The following is a 16,232-nucleotide window of genomic DNA, read 5'->3' on the forward strand; positions in this document are numbered from 1 at the left end:
ACGTCTCAAGAGCACTATCAGCCACAGGACGGAACTATGCTCAACTAGAAAAAGAGTGTTTGGCAATAGTGTTTGCCACCCAGCGCTTTGAGCAATACATCCTAGGCCGCGACAAAGTGCTCGGGCTCATCGACAACAAACCTCTAATGAACATCTCCAGAAAGCCAATCTTGGTGAGCCCCAAACGTTTACAACGTATGCGACTTTGCGTACAGAAGTACTCACTGCACGTATAGTACAAGCAGGCTTCGCGAATATACTTGAGCGATACACTGTCGCGAGCATCGGTGCCAACACGACAAGTCACAGATCAGACACCAGACTATCTGAGCAGAAGCTCAACATGGAATTAGAAAACAACGAACTAACCATCTTCGTCACAGACGAGCGTCTGCAGAGAGTCATAAAGGCAACGCTCGCTGACCGAACCAAACAAACGCTGATGCAGGTCATCCAAGCAAGCTGGCCAGGGGACAAGGCTCAAGTTCCCTTGTGTATCAGGGAATACTGGCCATACAGAGATAAGCTGTCAACAAAAAACGGGCTCATCTTTCGCGGAACGCGTATTGTAATATCTAAAGCTCTCCATGCAGAAATTACAGCAAGGGCACACGCATCTCACATGGGCGTGTAGTAGACCACCAACACTGCACGAAACATAATGTACTGGCCACGTATGCACACAGAACTGGTGGAGGCAGTCCAACGCTGCGCAATCTGCCAGGAGTCACAAGCAGCTCTCCCCAAGGAACCCCTGACACACCTAGTACCCAAGACACCGTCGCAGCTAGTCGCCAGTGACTGTTTTGAGGTCAATGGACAAAACTACTGCGTACTAGTAGACCTCTACTCAGACAACATTGACGTGTGCGCCCTGGAAGACATGATTTCCAAATCACTAATCAAGGAACTAAAGCCAGTGTTTGCCACCTACGGCATTCCTCACACCTTGATCACAGAAAACGAACCAAACTACTTGTCACGCAAGCTTCCCCCTGTACAAAAATGAGTGGGACTTAGAACACATTATCTCAAGCCCCTAACAATCAAAATCAAACGGAAAATCAGAGTCCGCGATCAAAATCGCCAAGAGACTTGTGACTCAAGCTGCCAAAGGCATCAGTGACGTGTGGAAGGCTATCTTTGAATGGAGAAAAACCACTACACCGGGAATGTCCAGCTCTCCGGCACAGCGTTTAATGTCTTGACGAACGCGCTCATTCCTCCTTTGCAAGAGCTCACTGTACAAGCCCCAGGCTGAAGAGGCCGTCATCGAGCAAGTCGGGACCAAAAGCCAGACTGCTCAACTGTATCACAACCGCACTGCAAAAAGCCTCTCTGATCAGGTTGTCGGACAGCCAGTTCGCGCCAAAACTCGACCTAAGGTTGAAGGCTCCCTGTGGACACTGGGAGTGATAAAGGCCAAAGTTGTGCCACGCAGCTACATCGTAGAAGTCGGTAGCAAATGCTACAGACGCAGCCGCATACACCTCAGAGACAATCGGGAAAACGAAAAACTACTTACAACACCAGTCACATGTGTGAGTGAACCTCAGCTCATGTAACAACCAGCTAGCAATGAGCCACCCAACTCGAGTGCCGCCAGTCCAGTAGCTAAGGCACAAGATGTGCCTTCTGCTCCCACAGACAAACCTCGAGAACTGAACACAAACGCTACCATCACCAGATCCGGTCGCATTTCCAGACCACCAAAGAGATTTATCGAGTCATAAATCTGACTTCAGGACACTCACAGATAAAGCCTTAGGGCCATAGGCCAACACTTAGTTAAGATAGACTACGCTTGCATGCAGTTTATTGGTTAAAGTTGATTTTACTAAAGTTGTTATTGAACTAATCTTATTACTAAGTAGTGTTACAGGTTTAGAGCTGTTCCAATTACGCTTTAGTGTTAGACCGTTCATAATGTTTGTTGAGTTATTACAAAAGTTTAGCGTTCTTGATCACCATTGTAACAGACAAAAGTTTACTCTCGGTCTCAAGTGATAATTCAGCAGCAACAAAAGACTGTTCCTTATCTTAAGGAAAGGGGATGTTATGGATAGGCATTACGTGGCAACCGCATCCACAATATGATATTATAACGGGCTATTAATAAACATTTTCAGTGAATGGTACACTTGAGTCCTGCCGTTTTTAGAGCAATGTCATATACTAGAATTGACAAAAAAATCCCTTAACCAAGTCACATTCCTTTTAAAAAAATTTGTAACACCGCTAAGACTTTTTTCAGGGCAAAGATGAGATATTTCGTCGTTTTTTCCCGAAAAGTGGTAGAAGTCCAAGGGCGATAAATTATGTTTGTATTACACGATGAATGTGGATTACCATCCTACACAAGACAAAGCTTTGATGGCGTGTAGAATAATGTAAATGAATATCTCAATGTAAAAAGAAAGAAGTTGAGCGGGTATAAAAGTAAAGTGTTTTTTTTTATATTTGATGTGAATTTTGTCAAACAAGCATTAGCAATTTTAAAATTTGAAAATATGTTTTCCCATTCCTTCAATCTGATATTGGTTACAACAATTTAACTGAGTTGATTCTGGGCCAGCCCTGTGGTTCCCGACAATGCCGAGTCAGCTGCACATGCAGATCGACCTGTCGGAAAAATACAGGGCAGGCCGGTAGTAAAAAAACACACACACACACTCAACCAGTCTTAAACGTTAAACTCAGACTAATCTTTTTACTTTATTATTAAAATATTATGTTTTTCTAGCTTAACAATTGCATGAACTCACCAACAACGGCTAACCTCACTAATTGATGGTGTACACAGAAGTTTCCATCAGTCAGTTGACATTCGTACACACCCTGAGACGCCTCTTTAACGTGGCTGATAGTGAAATTACATTGCTCCGTATAGTGGCTTGGGTCTCTGTTTTTCGTGAAGTCGCAATCCTCCATGAGTGTTATGTTGAGTAACCATTTTACCAACAGTTTTCCATTCCCCGTGTGATTACCTGACACGGTGCAGGTGAAGGTGACGTCAGAGCCCAGAACAGCCGTGTGGTTCACCGCAGGGAGAATCTTGAAGACAGGTTCGCCTTTAAGAAATCAAATAGACACAAAAAACACTGCCTATTCTTTGCACTTTATATTTTGAGAACCCTTAATTATTTTTTTTTGAATATCGTCGGGCTTTAATTATCATTGTCCAGTTATTTATAAATAAAATAAAGCATTATGCTATCGTTGGGCCCTTTTATCAAGCCTTAGCATGAACCACATCTTCAACACTATCCACTATCGGCTTTGAGTACAGAATGTCAAATATTTAGTTGGAAACAATTAGTTATCCGGTGCTAAGGGTTTACATCTTTTGGAGTGTGAAATAATGAAAAGTATTCAAATCCTAGTTATGTTGTCCCTTAATGTAACATTGAACTAGGTCGTCAACTTCCAACACCGAAGGGAGCTAATATTGACTGCCCACCCTAAATAAACCAAATAAGTTATATTTGTTTCACTATACCTACTACATATTCAGTTGCCAATGATAGGAGCAAGGAAGAAGGCAATATAACCACTGTGAAATAAATGTATCCATGATATATATTTTTTTCATGAACTTCTTATTTATTTTCTGCATTTTAAACGCGAACACTTACTGATTCTGTTTGATTCATTTAACATTGATTAATTAGGTCTGCCATTTAAAGAAGAACGCAGGTGAAAATTAAAAAACCCTCTACGGCTCAGTTAATTGTTGTTTTTAATTTCATTCATCGTGATTATTTAACTTGTGCAAGCTCGCGCGTAGGTCACAGGTCAATTCCCGACATGTACTCAATCTTATGAAATTGCACATTCCAGAAGTTTAGACTAGATTTTCCCCGGGCTGTACCCATTCTGAATGATTACACAATCAGTATGATTTCTGTTTCAATTGTTATTAATCGTTGACTGTAAACTTTGAAGAAGACATTTAAGTTAATTTGGAGGCATTTTGAAATGTGTAATCGTTCAAATCTGTTGGATATTTAGTCATAATATCGGAAGAAGCTTTATCCGTGAAATCACTGTATTATTATGTGAAGCGTTCGAAGGTCAGGTAAATCATTTTGCTTTGGCTCATTACTGATAAGGGTTTTGTGATTAATTGCAATCAACCGCATATGATCGCCAGGCCATATCCACTCAGATCAGCTCACATCAGTTGTATCCAATTATACCCAGTAATTGAAGGATCAAGTGAAGTCCCCAAGTACAGGATCAGAAAAGGACTAGAGCGAGTTCAGATAGAGAGTTAGCACAATTTTTCCCATGTAGTAAGCTACATAGAAGTTCACGATTTTCTGGCATTCACTGTGAGTGCACGAAAGTGTACATATAAAGAAGTAGAGATCGCGGATGCAGTTACATCAACACCATCATTAGAAAAAGGACACTGTCAGTAATGGTGGATCGGTGAAATCAACACAATCGGACAAAGTATAGCCTTGGTCAAGGCGCTAAATGATATTCATCCCGGCCGCGCGTGGCGCGTAAACGATATCCTCGCTAGGGCCATACATTGTGCAGTGCATTAAAAATACAGCACGAACATCGACCTCATGCGGCCACCATTTCTATGCCAATTAGTTGGACCCAATATCGCGCCTTGGTTCACTCGTCAGCAAAAGCTTATGTTTTTCTTTATTTTGTGCTGGATTTCTTGCGCACGACCTCGTATGCGAATACAGATAAGTGTGGGCGGGGCAATCACACCTTGGTCAATCCGGACGTCATCAAATTGTTTGCAGCTAGCTATTCGCCTTTTGCGGACGCGACAGGAACCACGGTTTTTGTGCATTGGTGCCGTGTGCAGAGACACATAACGTGTACGTGTACATGTATGGATTACGTACGGTGCCACGTTTTACTAAGCAAGTTTCCCCGCAACGATTGACCAATAAGAAAACGACATTTAAGGTCAGCTAAGGCTATTAACATAATGAGCACCACCTCCAAAACCTCACATGGACGATTGAACCAAGGCGCTATATTGGGTCTGTAGCGACACGTAAAACACTTTCTAATTTTGTCCGTTTGGCCGCCCATACCTTTGCTGTGGCCAAAGGTCAAAGTGCGTTGCACTATGGAGACATAAAAACTCCAACAAAGAAACGCACATGTAAATATCGCCATCTTGGTTTTATTACTGTTCAGTCAAGTTACTACGTCGCGTTCATCAAGTTTTCATCCGCTTTCATCGTTTTCCTCTGTGCACATTTTCGTCATCGTCATTCGTAAATATCATCGTCTATTTCGTCTTCGTCAGATGTACATAAGATGTACATAAGTTAGTCTTTGTGAACGTTATTTTTGCCATATTCACTGGAAATAAAGCCGAACTGTTGTTCGACGGAACGTACGGTTCCGACATAGTCGCGGTGCACCACCATCGGACTACACCACGCAGCAGGCCCAGGTTCTACAGACGGGCGCAGACATTAGTCACCAGAGGTGAGTCGACTTTGCCACATAACAATCAAACCAACAGGTCCAACTGATTTGCATAAAAATAGTGGCCGCGTGAGGTCGCTGTTCGCGCTGTATTTTTATTGCACTGTACTGCATGCATAGCGCATAGACATTATGACTGCATGCATAACCGCGCTACGGCCGGATAAAAACCAACTAGCGCCTTGACCAAGGCTAGACAAATGTTCGAAGATGACAGATACGAGAGCACCGAGTCCATGTCCTACACAGAATGACAAAGTTGGTGAATGTGGATCGGTGAGATCGAACAGAACAATAAGAAGTTCCTTTTCTTTTTTTTTCTCAAACTGTATACTATCCATTGAGCTAACAATTAAAACAAAAGTAGTTTCCATTCCTCCTTGTTGGATCAGGAGCATATTAAAACACACAAAGAGCAAATTTAATTACTTTTACAATAACTTGCAACAATTAAAAACTAGGGTAAAATAATAGAATTAAACACAATCACATCGGTTGTCCTATTTTTGTCTGTTCAGAAGAGTCAGGTTTCGACACAACACGTTCAACATTTCACAAATGAGGTCATTTCATAAAAAACTGGTGATCAAACACTTTAACAATATATACCAATAAATACCATTATTTCGTTTTACTGTTTTTGATTTTCTTAAAAACAAAAAACAGTAAACAAGCTATTGACTGTTTTGTCGTTTTACAGTTTTGTAAAACGATAAAACGGTATTGAGATAAATACGGCAATTCCGTTTTATCAGTTTAGTAAAATTCATTACGGAATAACGATCAATGATTTTTGTTTTACAGTTTCACACAAATAACTGTCAAGAACAACAAAACGGAGTGTTGAAAACAGACTGGTTTTTTAACAGTCCGTGGTGCATTTTGGGGCAGTGGGCAAGATTAAGGGGCGGGAATGGATGGGGATGCCGTGCACGAAGAAGTGTAACCTCGGCATCTACTACGATTCAGTTGGTTGGGCTTAAAGAGTTGCAAGCAAAAATGGCGCTGGAAAATTTCAAGGAGGAAATTTCACAATGGATACAGGATAAGACGTTTGAAGAAGTTGCAGATATGTTGAAGGAAATTGGAGTCGGGCGGGGCTCTTCAATAGCAAATATTCTCAAATTCTGTCGTGAGAACTAGAACGTCATAAGTGTAAGGAGGGCAATTTCACAGACAGTGATTCGATCCCAAGGACACATTAACAATTCCAGGTGCAATGCTATAATTGCCAAACCTGAATAAAACAAATGGTCGACAGGACTATTGACCGTTTTGACAATGTCATGTTTTTGTAAAACAACACTCTTAAAATAAAGCAACCTTCCGTTTATGGCTTTTTACAATTTACAAAAACAATAAAATGGAAATTGTTTTTTGTGACTTATTACCGTTTGACCGTTTTAAAAAACTGTAAAACAACAAAATGGTCAATGGCTCGTTTACTGTTTTGTTTTTGAGGAAATCCAAAATGGTAATTAAGGATTAAGGATGCCGACTTTGTTGCATATATATCCCAGACCTGAGTAAAACCCACTGCCCCACTGGTTAAGTACTAATTTTACATAAAGAGTCGGTGATTTACATTAACTTGACACTGCTTCTCTTCTAGTTGACAAAGCGACTTCGACAGGTGATCGTTAAGCCATCAAGGGAATATGGTATCCTCGACACGACATAGCAAACATCGGGAATGGCCTTAGCCGAAACAGGGTTTTATCACCAAGTGACCCGTCAAGGATTTTACACCGCAGTTAGACGTAAACCGATTTGGGAACCGCCGAGGTCTGTCTACTAATCATTATCTAATTAATATTCCACACCACCTGTGCTGATAAGCGAAAGTCCTCACTGACTTTACAAAAGCGTACGTTCGCCAGAATACGGTTGCAATCAGAAATCTGAATGATATGAAGTACAACCTGAGGTAATCTACTTGACAGCAATGTGGAAGCAATGCTTCCGGTACTGCTTGACACCCCCTTCCTTAGGGGTCGTATAAGTCCGACGCCTCATAAGTCCGACGTAGGATAAACGAGGCGTCGGACCTATGGGGCGTCGGACTTATAAGGCATAACATTGATTTATTCCGCCTCATAGGTCTGACGCCTCACATATGCCACACCTCATAAGTCCGACGTCGGAAAAACGAGGCGTTTCATTTGTCGGACTTACGAGGTGTTGGAGCTATGAGGTGTCGGAGCTATGAGGCGTCGGAGGTAAGAGGCGTCGGACTTATGAGGCGTCAGACCCATGAGGCGTCGGACTTATGAGCGGACCCCCTTTCTTACTGGGAAAACCCTCCAAGCTGGTGTCCAAAAAGAACCATATGCATGGTAGGAACAGTCATATTCCTCAATATGGGCCTTATTCACGTGTCAGCCATATTGAATTGAAAGTGAGGTAAAATCTGCTTCAGTGAATAATTGTAAATTTAAATTTAATAATCTTAATAAAATAAATAAATTAAATTTTAATAATCAAATATTTCCTAATGTTTAAAGCCAGATTAAAAAAAAAAAAAAACCCAGTAAAATTAGGCTGCATTGTGCCTGCATTAATAGTCTGGCGCCATCCATTGAACAGTTAACACTTAATGACATACGTTTAGGGAACTCACTCAAAAAAGGCCCACTCGTGAATAAGGCCCATGGTGAACATTATAAAGCAAGCGAGTGTCGATTAACCCATGTTCAAATACGGAGGACATGTCAATCGTCGAGTGCGAGAAACGCACGCAGCCATCCAATATTCAGCTATTAGCATCGCTGTGATCGTTGAGGGCGACAATGTACATCAGTCGCGATTCTGGCGTCTCCACAGCTGGGTGGTCTGAGGGCTTGGTCGGCACAAAAACAGCCGAAAATAACCCCAAACCACCGTGGGTCATGTGACGTCATCGCAAAATTGCATATTTCAAAGCCCTATGTCTACAGAACGGTATGTCCGATTGGCTTGAAACTCAGCATGTGGTTAGACCAGGAAGTGTTAGAGATAAAATTTGAGATGACGTTATCATGACGTCATCATGTGATTTTATATTTAATTTTGAATTTTTGAAGACTTTTGCCATATCTCACTAATGCAATATGATAAATTCGAATTTCTTTTTGTATTAGATTCGCTGGGCAATAGATATATGCACAAAATTTGGAAAAATGCGTCACGTCATGATGACGTCAGCAAAAATGCGATTTTTTGAAACACATATAAGGGAATGTCCGATCGTCATGAAACTTGGTGGGTGGGTAGATAATAACGCTAGTACACAAACTCTTGAATGACGTCACGATGACGTCATCGGTCGATTTTTAAAGTTTTTTTAATATTGCTTATTTCATTCTGCTTACAAAATTTAACATTTTTATTAATCCGATTGTTTTTAAACTTGGTACAGACTAAAACCACAATAAAATAATGAGCACTGCCAAGTATTGTTACGATGACGTCATCATTAGACATGTGACATCATCGTTAACTTGTATATTTTAAACCCCTATATCTCACGAACAGTACGTCAGATTGGGTTGAAACTTGGTATGGGGGTAGGCCGGGATTTGTTACAAATAAATATTGAAATGACGTCATCATGACGTGATCGTGTGATTTTATATAGATTTTTGAAGTTTTGGACCTTTAAGCCATATATCACGAACCCAATATATTAAATTTAATTTTTTTTTTGTATTAGGTTTGTTAGGCAATAGGTATATGTACAAAATTTTGAAAAAATGTGTGGCGTCATGATGACGTCATCAAACATGCGCTTTTATGAAACACATATAAGATAATGTCAGATCGCCATGAAACTTGGTGGGTTGGTAGATAATAACACTAGTACACAACATCTTTAATGACGTCACGATGACGTCATCAGTAGATTTTTTTACGATTTGTTAATATTGCCAATATTATTCTGCTTCGGAAATTTAACACTTTCATAAATCCAATTGTTTCAAACTTGATACAGACTAAAACCACAATAAAATAATGTTGCCAAGTATTGTTACAAAAACGTCATCATTAGACACGTGACGTCATCGTTTGTATATTTTAAGCCTCTTTATATGATCAACAGTAATTTAGATTGGGTTGAAACTTGGTATGGGGGCAGGCCGGGATGTGTTACAAATTTATTTTTGAGCTGACGGCATCATGACGTAATTTTGTGATTATATATATATTTTATATATAAGACTTTTGCCGTATCTCACAAATGCAATATGCCAAAATCAAATTTCCTTTTGAATGAGTTTGTTAGACAAAACGTAAATGCACACAGTTTTGCACGAAACAGAAAAACATGACCTCAATTTAAAAAAAAACATAATGCGGAAAAGCCCTATGTTCTGTTGCAAACAGACATAGACCTCTAGTTTTTCTTTCTTCTTCTTCTTGTCGCCAAAATCCCATAGACTTTGTACACGTTTTTTCTCAGTGCCACTTTTGGCATTAATCTTTGTCATACATCATTCTAAGTTTGCATAAGCATAGTCCTTATAGCAGAGATGTGCCCCGAAGAGTGACGTCACGATGACGTCATCGACTAATTTATGATAGATTTTTGAATATTTAATTTTTCCCATAGACTTTGTACACAAACAAATTAAAAAATGGTCGGTTTTCAAAGGGCATTTTCGACTCTTTGCCAGTAATTCATTTACACCAAATTGTGACACTTTTAATATTTAAACATGCATAAGAAATCAACAGTACGCGTCCGCAGCATTCTCTTGCCGGCAAATGGTAGAGTAGGTTAAGGTCTTTATTTCATTCAGTGTGCGTGAAATCACGTGATTCTTGCTTCCGGTCGAAAAAGGCCCAAATCGGAAGTGGCTTATTATTTGAAAGTGGTAAAAGATATGAACTTGCTTTTAACGGTGTTCGTGTCTTGGCCAATAGTATTCTTCAAATCATCTACCGATGACGTCATGCAATCTGCGAGCGCCCTCTAGCGACAGGTTGAAAATTTTCAAAAATGTATTTTGAATAGATGTCTGTGGCGAAGTTTGTCGAAATCGCCTAAATATTGGCGTATATGATGACCTTTACCCACTTAAGACGTGTGCGAAGTTTTAGGCGAATGACGTCATCAGACCGGAAGTTATAATAAAAAGACCATTTTTCATTTGAAAATTCCTGAAAAATCAACCATGGCAGTTTTTAGTTTAGTTTTTACTTTAATTGTCGATTTAAGGGTAGGTCTCAAACATTTGAAAGCGTCGAGGCAATAAGCCCACTTGGACATGCCCTGCGCACGCTTAAAACTTCAGTTTGACAATGCCTCTGCTCGAAAACATGCACAGAACGTTTATACATGTATGTACATGTACATACACGTACGTTACGCACATACATCGTATGTCAGTCAGCCTGCAGAGTACGTGTTGCCGAGGTCAATTCCTGTCCACATCACAGTGACCGTTTTAGCCGATTTTCGGCTAACTTTGACAGATTTTATGTTCATGCATGCGCATAGTCAGGGACGTAAAATAAAAAATCATAGTGCCCAAAAGCCCTATGTTACGTATTTAAAGGTGCAGTTTTTCTGCAGTGGGATTTTCCACAAGTCTTTTCCTATACAACACTGATATCTTACTGAGTAGTTCTGAACTTCAGCCAAGAAATACTATGAGAAGGAAAGAGAAATCGTATTTTTTTCGCGCTGTCATTCGATTGAACATATTCCTAAGGGTCAGAATATCAAGTAATATTTCATAAAAACGTTTCAGTTCAAAGGCAAATTACAAATTTAAGGGTGCAATTTTTCTGCAGTGGGATTTTTTTTAGCCCGTTCACTTTGTACACGTGTTAGCCCATTGACTTTGTACACGTTTTCAAGCCACCATTTCTATAACTTGGCGATCTGGAATCGTCATCAATGTTACAGCCAAGGAAGACCCTCATACAGAAATTATGCCAAGACTATGACGTCATGATGACGTCATCACCTAATTTTTTAATTGATTTATATATCCTATATCTACAAACCTGTAAGTCTGATTGGATTGAAACTTGGTATGTGGCTAGAACGGGATGTGTTATAGGTAAAAAAATAGGTGACGCCATGATGACGTCATCCGGACATTTTATATGAATTTTTGAAGTTTTGACCTTTTAGCCATATCTCATGAACGCAACATGCAAAATTCAAAATTCTTTGTGTATTTGTTCTGTTAGGTAAAAGGTATTTGCACACAATTTTGAAAAAAATATCTGACATCATTATGACGTCATAAAAATGCAATTTTTCAAAAAACATATAAGGAAAGGTCTGACTGTCATGAAACTTAGTGGGTAGGTGAATAATTGTACTAGTATACAAAGTTTAAAGTGACGTCACGATGACGTCATCGTTTGGTTTTTATAATTTTTAGATATTTATCATTTTATTCTGCTTCCACAAATTGCATACTTTCTTTCATCGGATTGACATTAAAATTGGTTCCAACCAAAATTACAATGACAAAATGTGCATTGAGAAGGGTCTTAAGGATGAAGTCATTGCAGGGCAAGTGACATCATTTGATAAAATTATACTTTAGGAAATATTTTAAGCGTTTTGAACTTCCTTTAACTGCATGAAGCACTCTGAAAAGTGACTGCAAAAAGGACAAACGAAACAAATATTAAATAATGAAAGGTTTGCGGAAACACCATGTGCGAATAATTTCTCAACTAAGAGAATGGTTCTGAAAAGAACCAGAGGTATAAACTCGACGTTCCGGTCAGTATGCTCTGACCGTCTTCAAGAGAGTGCCTAAACTCTAAGAAAGTGAATACTTAAGTAGCAAAAGGTACTTAAGAAACAAATATTTGTAAAATGCGAAAAAGCCCTTTGTTCTGTTTAGAAAACAGACATACAGCTCTAGTTTCATCTTCTTTCTCCTTTTTGGCGCCTAAACCCCATAGACTTTGTGCACGTTTTTTTCTGGCCTCCACTTTTGGCATTAATCTTTGTCATACATCATTCTAAGTTTGCATAAGCATAGTCCGTATAGCAAAGATGTGTCCCGAAGATTGACGTCATGGTGACGTTATCGACCAACATATTATAGATTTTTGAATATTTAATTTTTTTCCATAAACTTTGTACACAGAAATTTAGAAAAAAAATTGTCGATTTTCAAAGGGCATTTTTGACTCTTTGCCAGTAATTCATTTGCACCAATCTTTGTCCAAGCAAAGACCCTAATTCAAACAACATTGTGTAATGATGACGTCATGATGACGTCATCCTGCGTTTATTTATAGGCAATTAAATTGTGATACTTTTAATATTTAAAAATACATAAGAAATTAACCGTACGCGTCCGCAGCATTCTGTTGCCGGCAAGTGGCAGAGTAGGTTGAGGTCTTTATTTTATTCAGTGTGCGTGAAATCACGTGATTCTTGCTTCCGGTCGAAAAAGGCCAAAACCGGAAGTGGCTTATCATTTAAAAGTGGTAATAGATATGAACTTGCTTTTAACAGTGTTAGTCTCTTGGCTCATAGTATTTTTCAAATCATCTACCGATGACGTCATGCAATCTGCGAGCGCCCTCTAGCGACAGGTTGAAATTTTCAAAAATGTATTTTGAATAGATGTCTGTGGCGAAGTTTGTCGGAATCACCTAAATATTGGTGTATATGATGATCTTGACCCACTCAAGACCTGTGCGAAGTTTTAGGCGTATCCCGTCATCAGACCAGAAGTTCCGTTGAAAAGACCTTTTCTTTTTCAAAAATTGCTAACAAATCAATCCATACAGATATAATCTTGAATTGCCCAGTAAATGATAGCGTAAACATTTGCCTCAAGAGTGCCAAGTTCCCAGCTTGTCAAATTGTTCACACAGTTGACGCGACGTCGGCAAAAAATACCCTCACGCAAGTTGCGGTAGAGAGCTGTAAAACATGCACAGGACATCCACAATGTGTATAGCACATGCACGTACGTTGTACGTACGCACCTGCATCGTATGTGAATCAGCCCGCAGCATGGGTGTTGCTGAGGTCAAATCCTGTCCACAGTGGCCGTTTTAGCAGATTTTCGGCTAACTTTGACATATTTCATGTTCATGCATTGTCAGGGACGTATTATTGATAAAAAAAATCATAATGCGGAAAAGCCCTATGTTCTGTTGCAAACAGACATAGATCTCTTGTTATTATTATTATTGATCATTTCAAGTTGGACAAACTGTAATAAAAAGGGTTTGGTATCGTGATGAGAAATAATAACACAAGAATATACATGTGTTATGAAAGTCGAAAGAAGCATAGATTTTCCCGGCTATTTTACAACGTTTTTTATTTAAATTTACAAACTCTAACATTCAGTTTCGCCCGAGGTAAACTTCACACGCTTTTATTAACAAAACTAATTAGTAATTTACCATTCAATTTCAAAGTTTGGTTAACCTCTTTAGTCACAGGGTCGAAAATATTCGTCATTACACATCAAATTAGTCTAAGCTGTTGCCGAATGGCAGCATTCAGCGATCGAATTCGTCTTATATACATGTAAATCAATTAGACGAATTTACTTTCTGAATGACAAGGTTTGGCGTAGACGAGACGAAATTGAATATTAATAAAAAAGGGACGAAAACGTGTGTTCATCGTTTGCATTTGCTTGAACTGAATTTGAAATGTTCTGACACCAGACGAAATTAAACATTGGAAGTGCACTAAATCGGTGTTGATGGACAAATCTGAACATTAGAAATAAACAATAAACGTTTTAAAATAAGGGGGCATACTGTTTCCGCCTTGTCCTTCCGTGGGTGGGTGGGTTGGTGTGTGTGTCCGGAAAAGTCTTGTCAGCGCGATAACTTGAAAAAAAAAACTAGGTATAGGAACTTCACATTTGGTTCACCTTGTTTGTACAGGATCTCTTCACGTTCACTGAATCTTTCAAATCACATACAATGACTTCCCAACAGAAAAGCAAAAAACTCAAACATTATATTTATTCTGAAATCATAGGAATTAATTCATATATAACCTACAAAAAAACAATAATGATTTCAATGAACGTTCCATGTGACCCAGGTACATGTAAGTTGATGTTAAAAGAGTGGTGTTATGTCATGGGAACAGTCACGGTTGCGGGGCATTCGTGTTTGTAAACACACCCGCGATATTTTGTAAAGATATGGAGCAGCCTAATTGCTTTGAAATATATTTAAAATTCGGTTACTTTCTTTTAGACCCTGTAGAGACGTTTTCAAGTGTCGTCTCACTGAAACAACAACACAAAGTTCGCAGATTTCCTTTCTTTCGCAGACAATTCTGATCATCGGTGCAATCGTTGGTGTTGCAAGTGTTTTGTTGGTTCCTTACTTGTTCATAAAGTACTGGAAGGCAAGAGTAATGACATGTCCATTGGGATCACGGACATACAATCAAGGTAACTCTAAGATTTAAGTGCGTGTGTTGCAAGTGCATATGATTTCAATATCCAGTTGGATTAAAAAAGCATTACCCATTTCTTATTACTGAAACCATTTCGCCTCCTAAAATTATTAAAAGAAATCATTTAAAGAGCGGCTTTTTTGGTAGAAATACGTTCAAGAAAACAAAAAATACGCCCATGCTTCTAGTTTTATAATGCATTCTTACGCAATAGTGGTGATGACATCACAACTGTCACCTGACTTCTTGAAGGACATTTATTTACCCTGAAACAAGGTAGAAATAAGACAACGGGCACGTAATTTGCGTTTTACCTTTAATTTGCGGGTTTTTTTTCCACTGCCAGGTTACCTATATTATAGAGATTTTAAAATGTGCATAGTCAAGCAATTTGGCTTTTTTTTAAGAAATGGGTGTGATTTGTTGGGAAATGTGGGCGTGTATCATGTTTATGTATCTAGTAATTTAGCATTTTTAGACTATTCATTGATTTTAAATACACTCCATCGCTAAGTGATAACAGCGCAGCATGTTGATGACATTGCCAATGTTACTAGTATTTAGACACTAAGCGTCACGTTTAACATGGAATAAGGAGCCTTGAAAAGCACTGTTGACCAAACGGAAATTGAGTGTGTTCGAATATCTTGTTCGGGTGGTGCACCCGGGAGTGCCCCCCCCAAGTCTTTGCGGTATCCATTCTAGTCAAAAGCAGTCCAGAATGATTCGTAAAGATACGTGTGTTTTGCAAAAGCCCTATTAATTGAAGCTGGGTACTTTATTTAAAGCTGGGTACGTTCATGAAGAGGGTTGACCATCGTGATCGTGATTATCTTCGTGATTATATATCGTGTAGATCTCAATACTTGATTCAGAGTATTGAACTTTAGTGTCAAAGTCTTGCGCTCCATTCGTCTATGGAGGTATTGGAGTTGATGTGCATGTGTTTTAAGAATGCAGTGCATGTCCCATAGTAGGTTTACATGCCTCAAGATTGTTCACGTAGTTAGTTTTCCTAACGCCTTTTTGCAGCAATTTGGAATTTTCACCCTGAGATGAGACATTTTACATATATAGGACGTCGTGAAAAACAAATGGTGCATGTGAACACCTCCTTTTTGGCTAATTTCCACCATCTTCAAGGTTACGGATTCAGCTTGAGAATACCGTTTGTTTCATTGAGATTGCTTTCGTAAATCCAAAGATATGTTTGAATAACGGCAAGGCATAGAAACCCTTTTGTGCCACTTTCTGTGAAGCAGTTAAAATCAGTATAGTCCTAGTGAAAAACCAAATCACTTTACTGTTAGTAATTTTAACATTTGAAGCAAAGTGTGCAATATTTATTTATTAGGTGTTG

At 39.1% G+C, this 16,232-nt stretch overlaps 1 protein-coding gene across 1 annotated transcript; it reads left to right on the top strand.

Moving 5' to 3' along the window:
• The first annotated feature begins 661 nt into the window (after positions 1-661).
• Positions 662-1,009, top strand: LOC119730301. Its single transcript, XM_038203127.1, has one exon. It carries the CDS (start codon positions 662-664, stop codon positions 1,007-1,009), a length of 348 nt encoding a protein of 115 aa, XP_038059055.1.
• The last annotated feature ends 15,223 nt before the right edge of the window (positions 1,010-16,232 follow it).

This window comes from Patiria miniata, unplaced genomic scaffold (genome assembly GCF_015706575.1).
Source record: "Patiria miniata isolate m_02_andy unplaced genomic scaffold, ASM1570657v1 HiC_scaffold_1, whole genome shotgun sequence".
Taxonomy (NCBI): Eukaryota; Metazoa; Echinodermata; class Asteroidea; order Valvatida; family Asterinidae; genus Patiria; species Patiria miniata.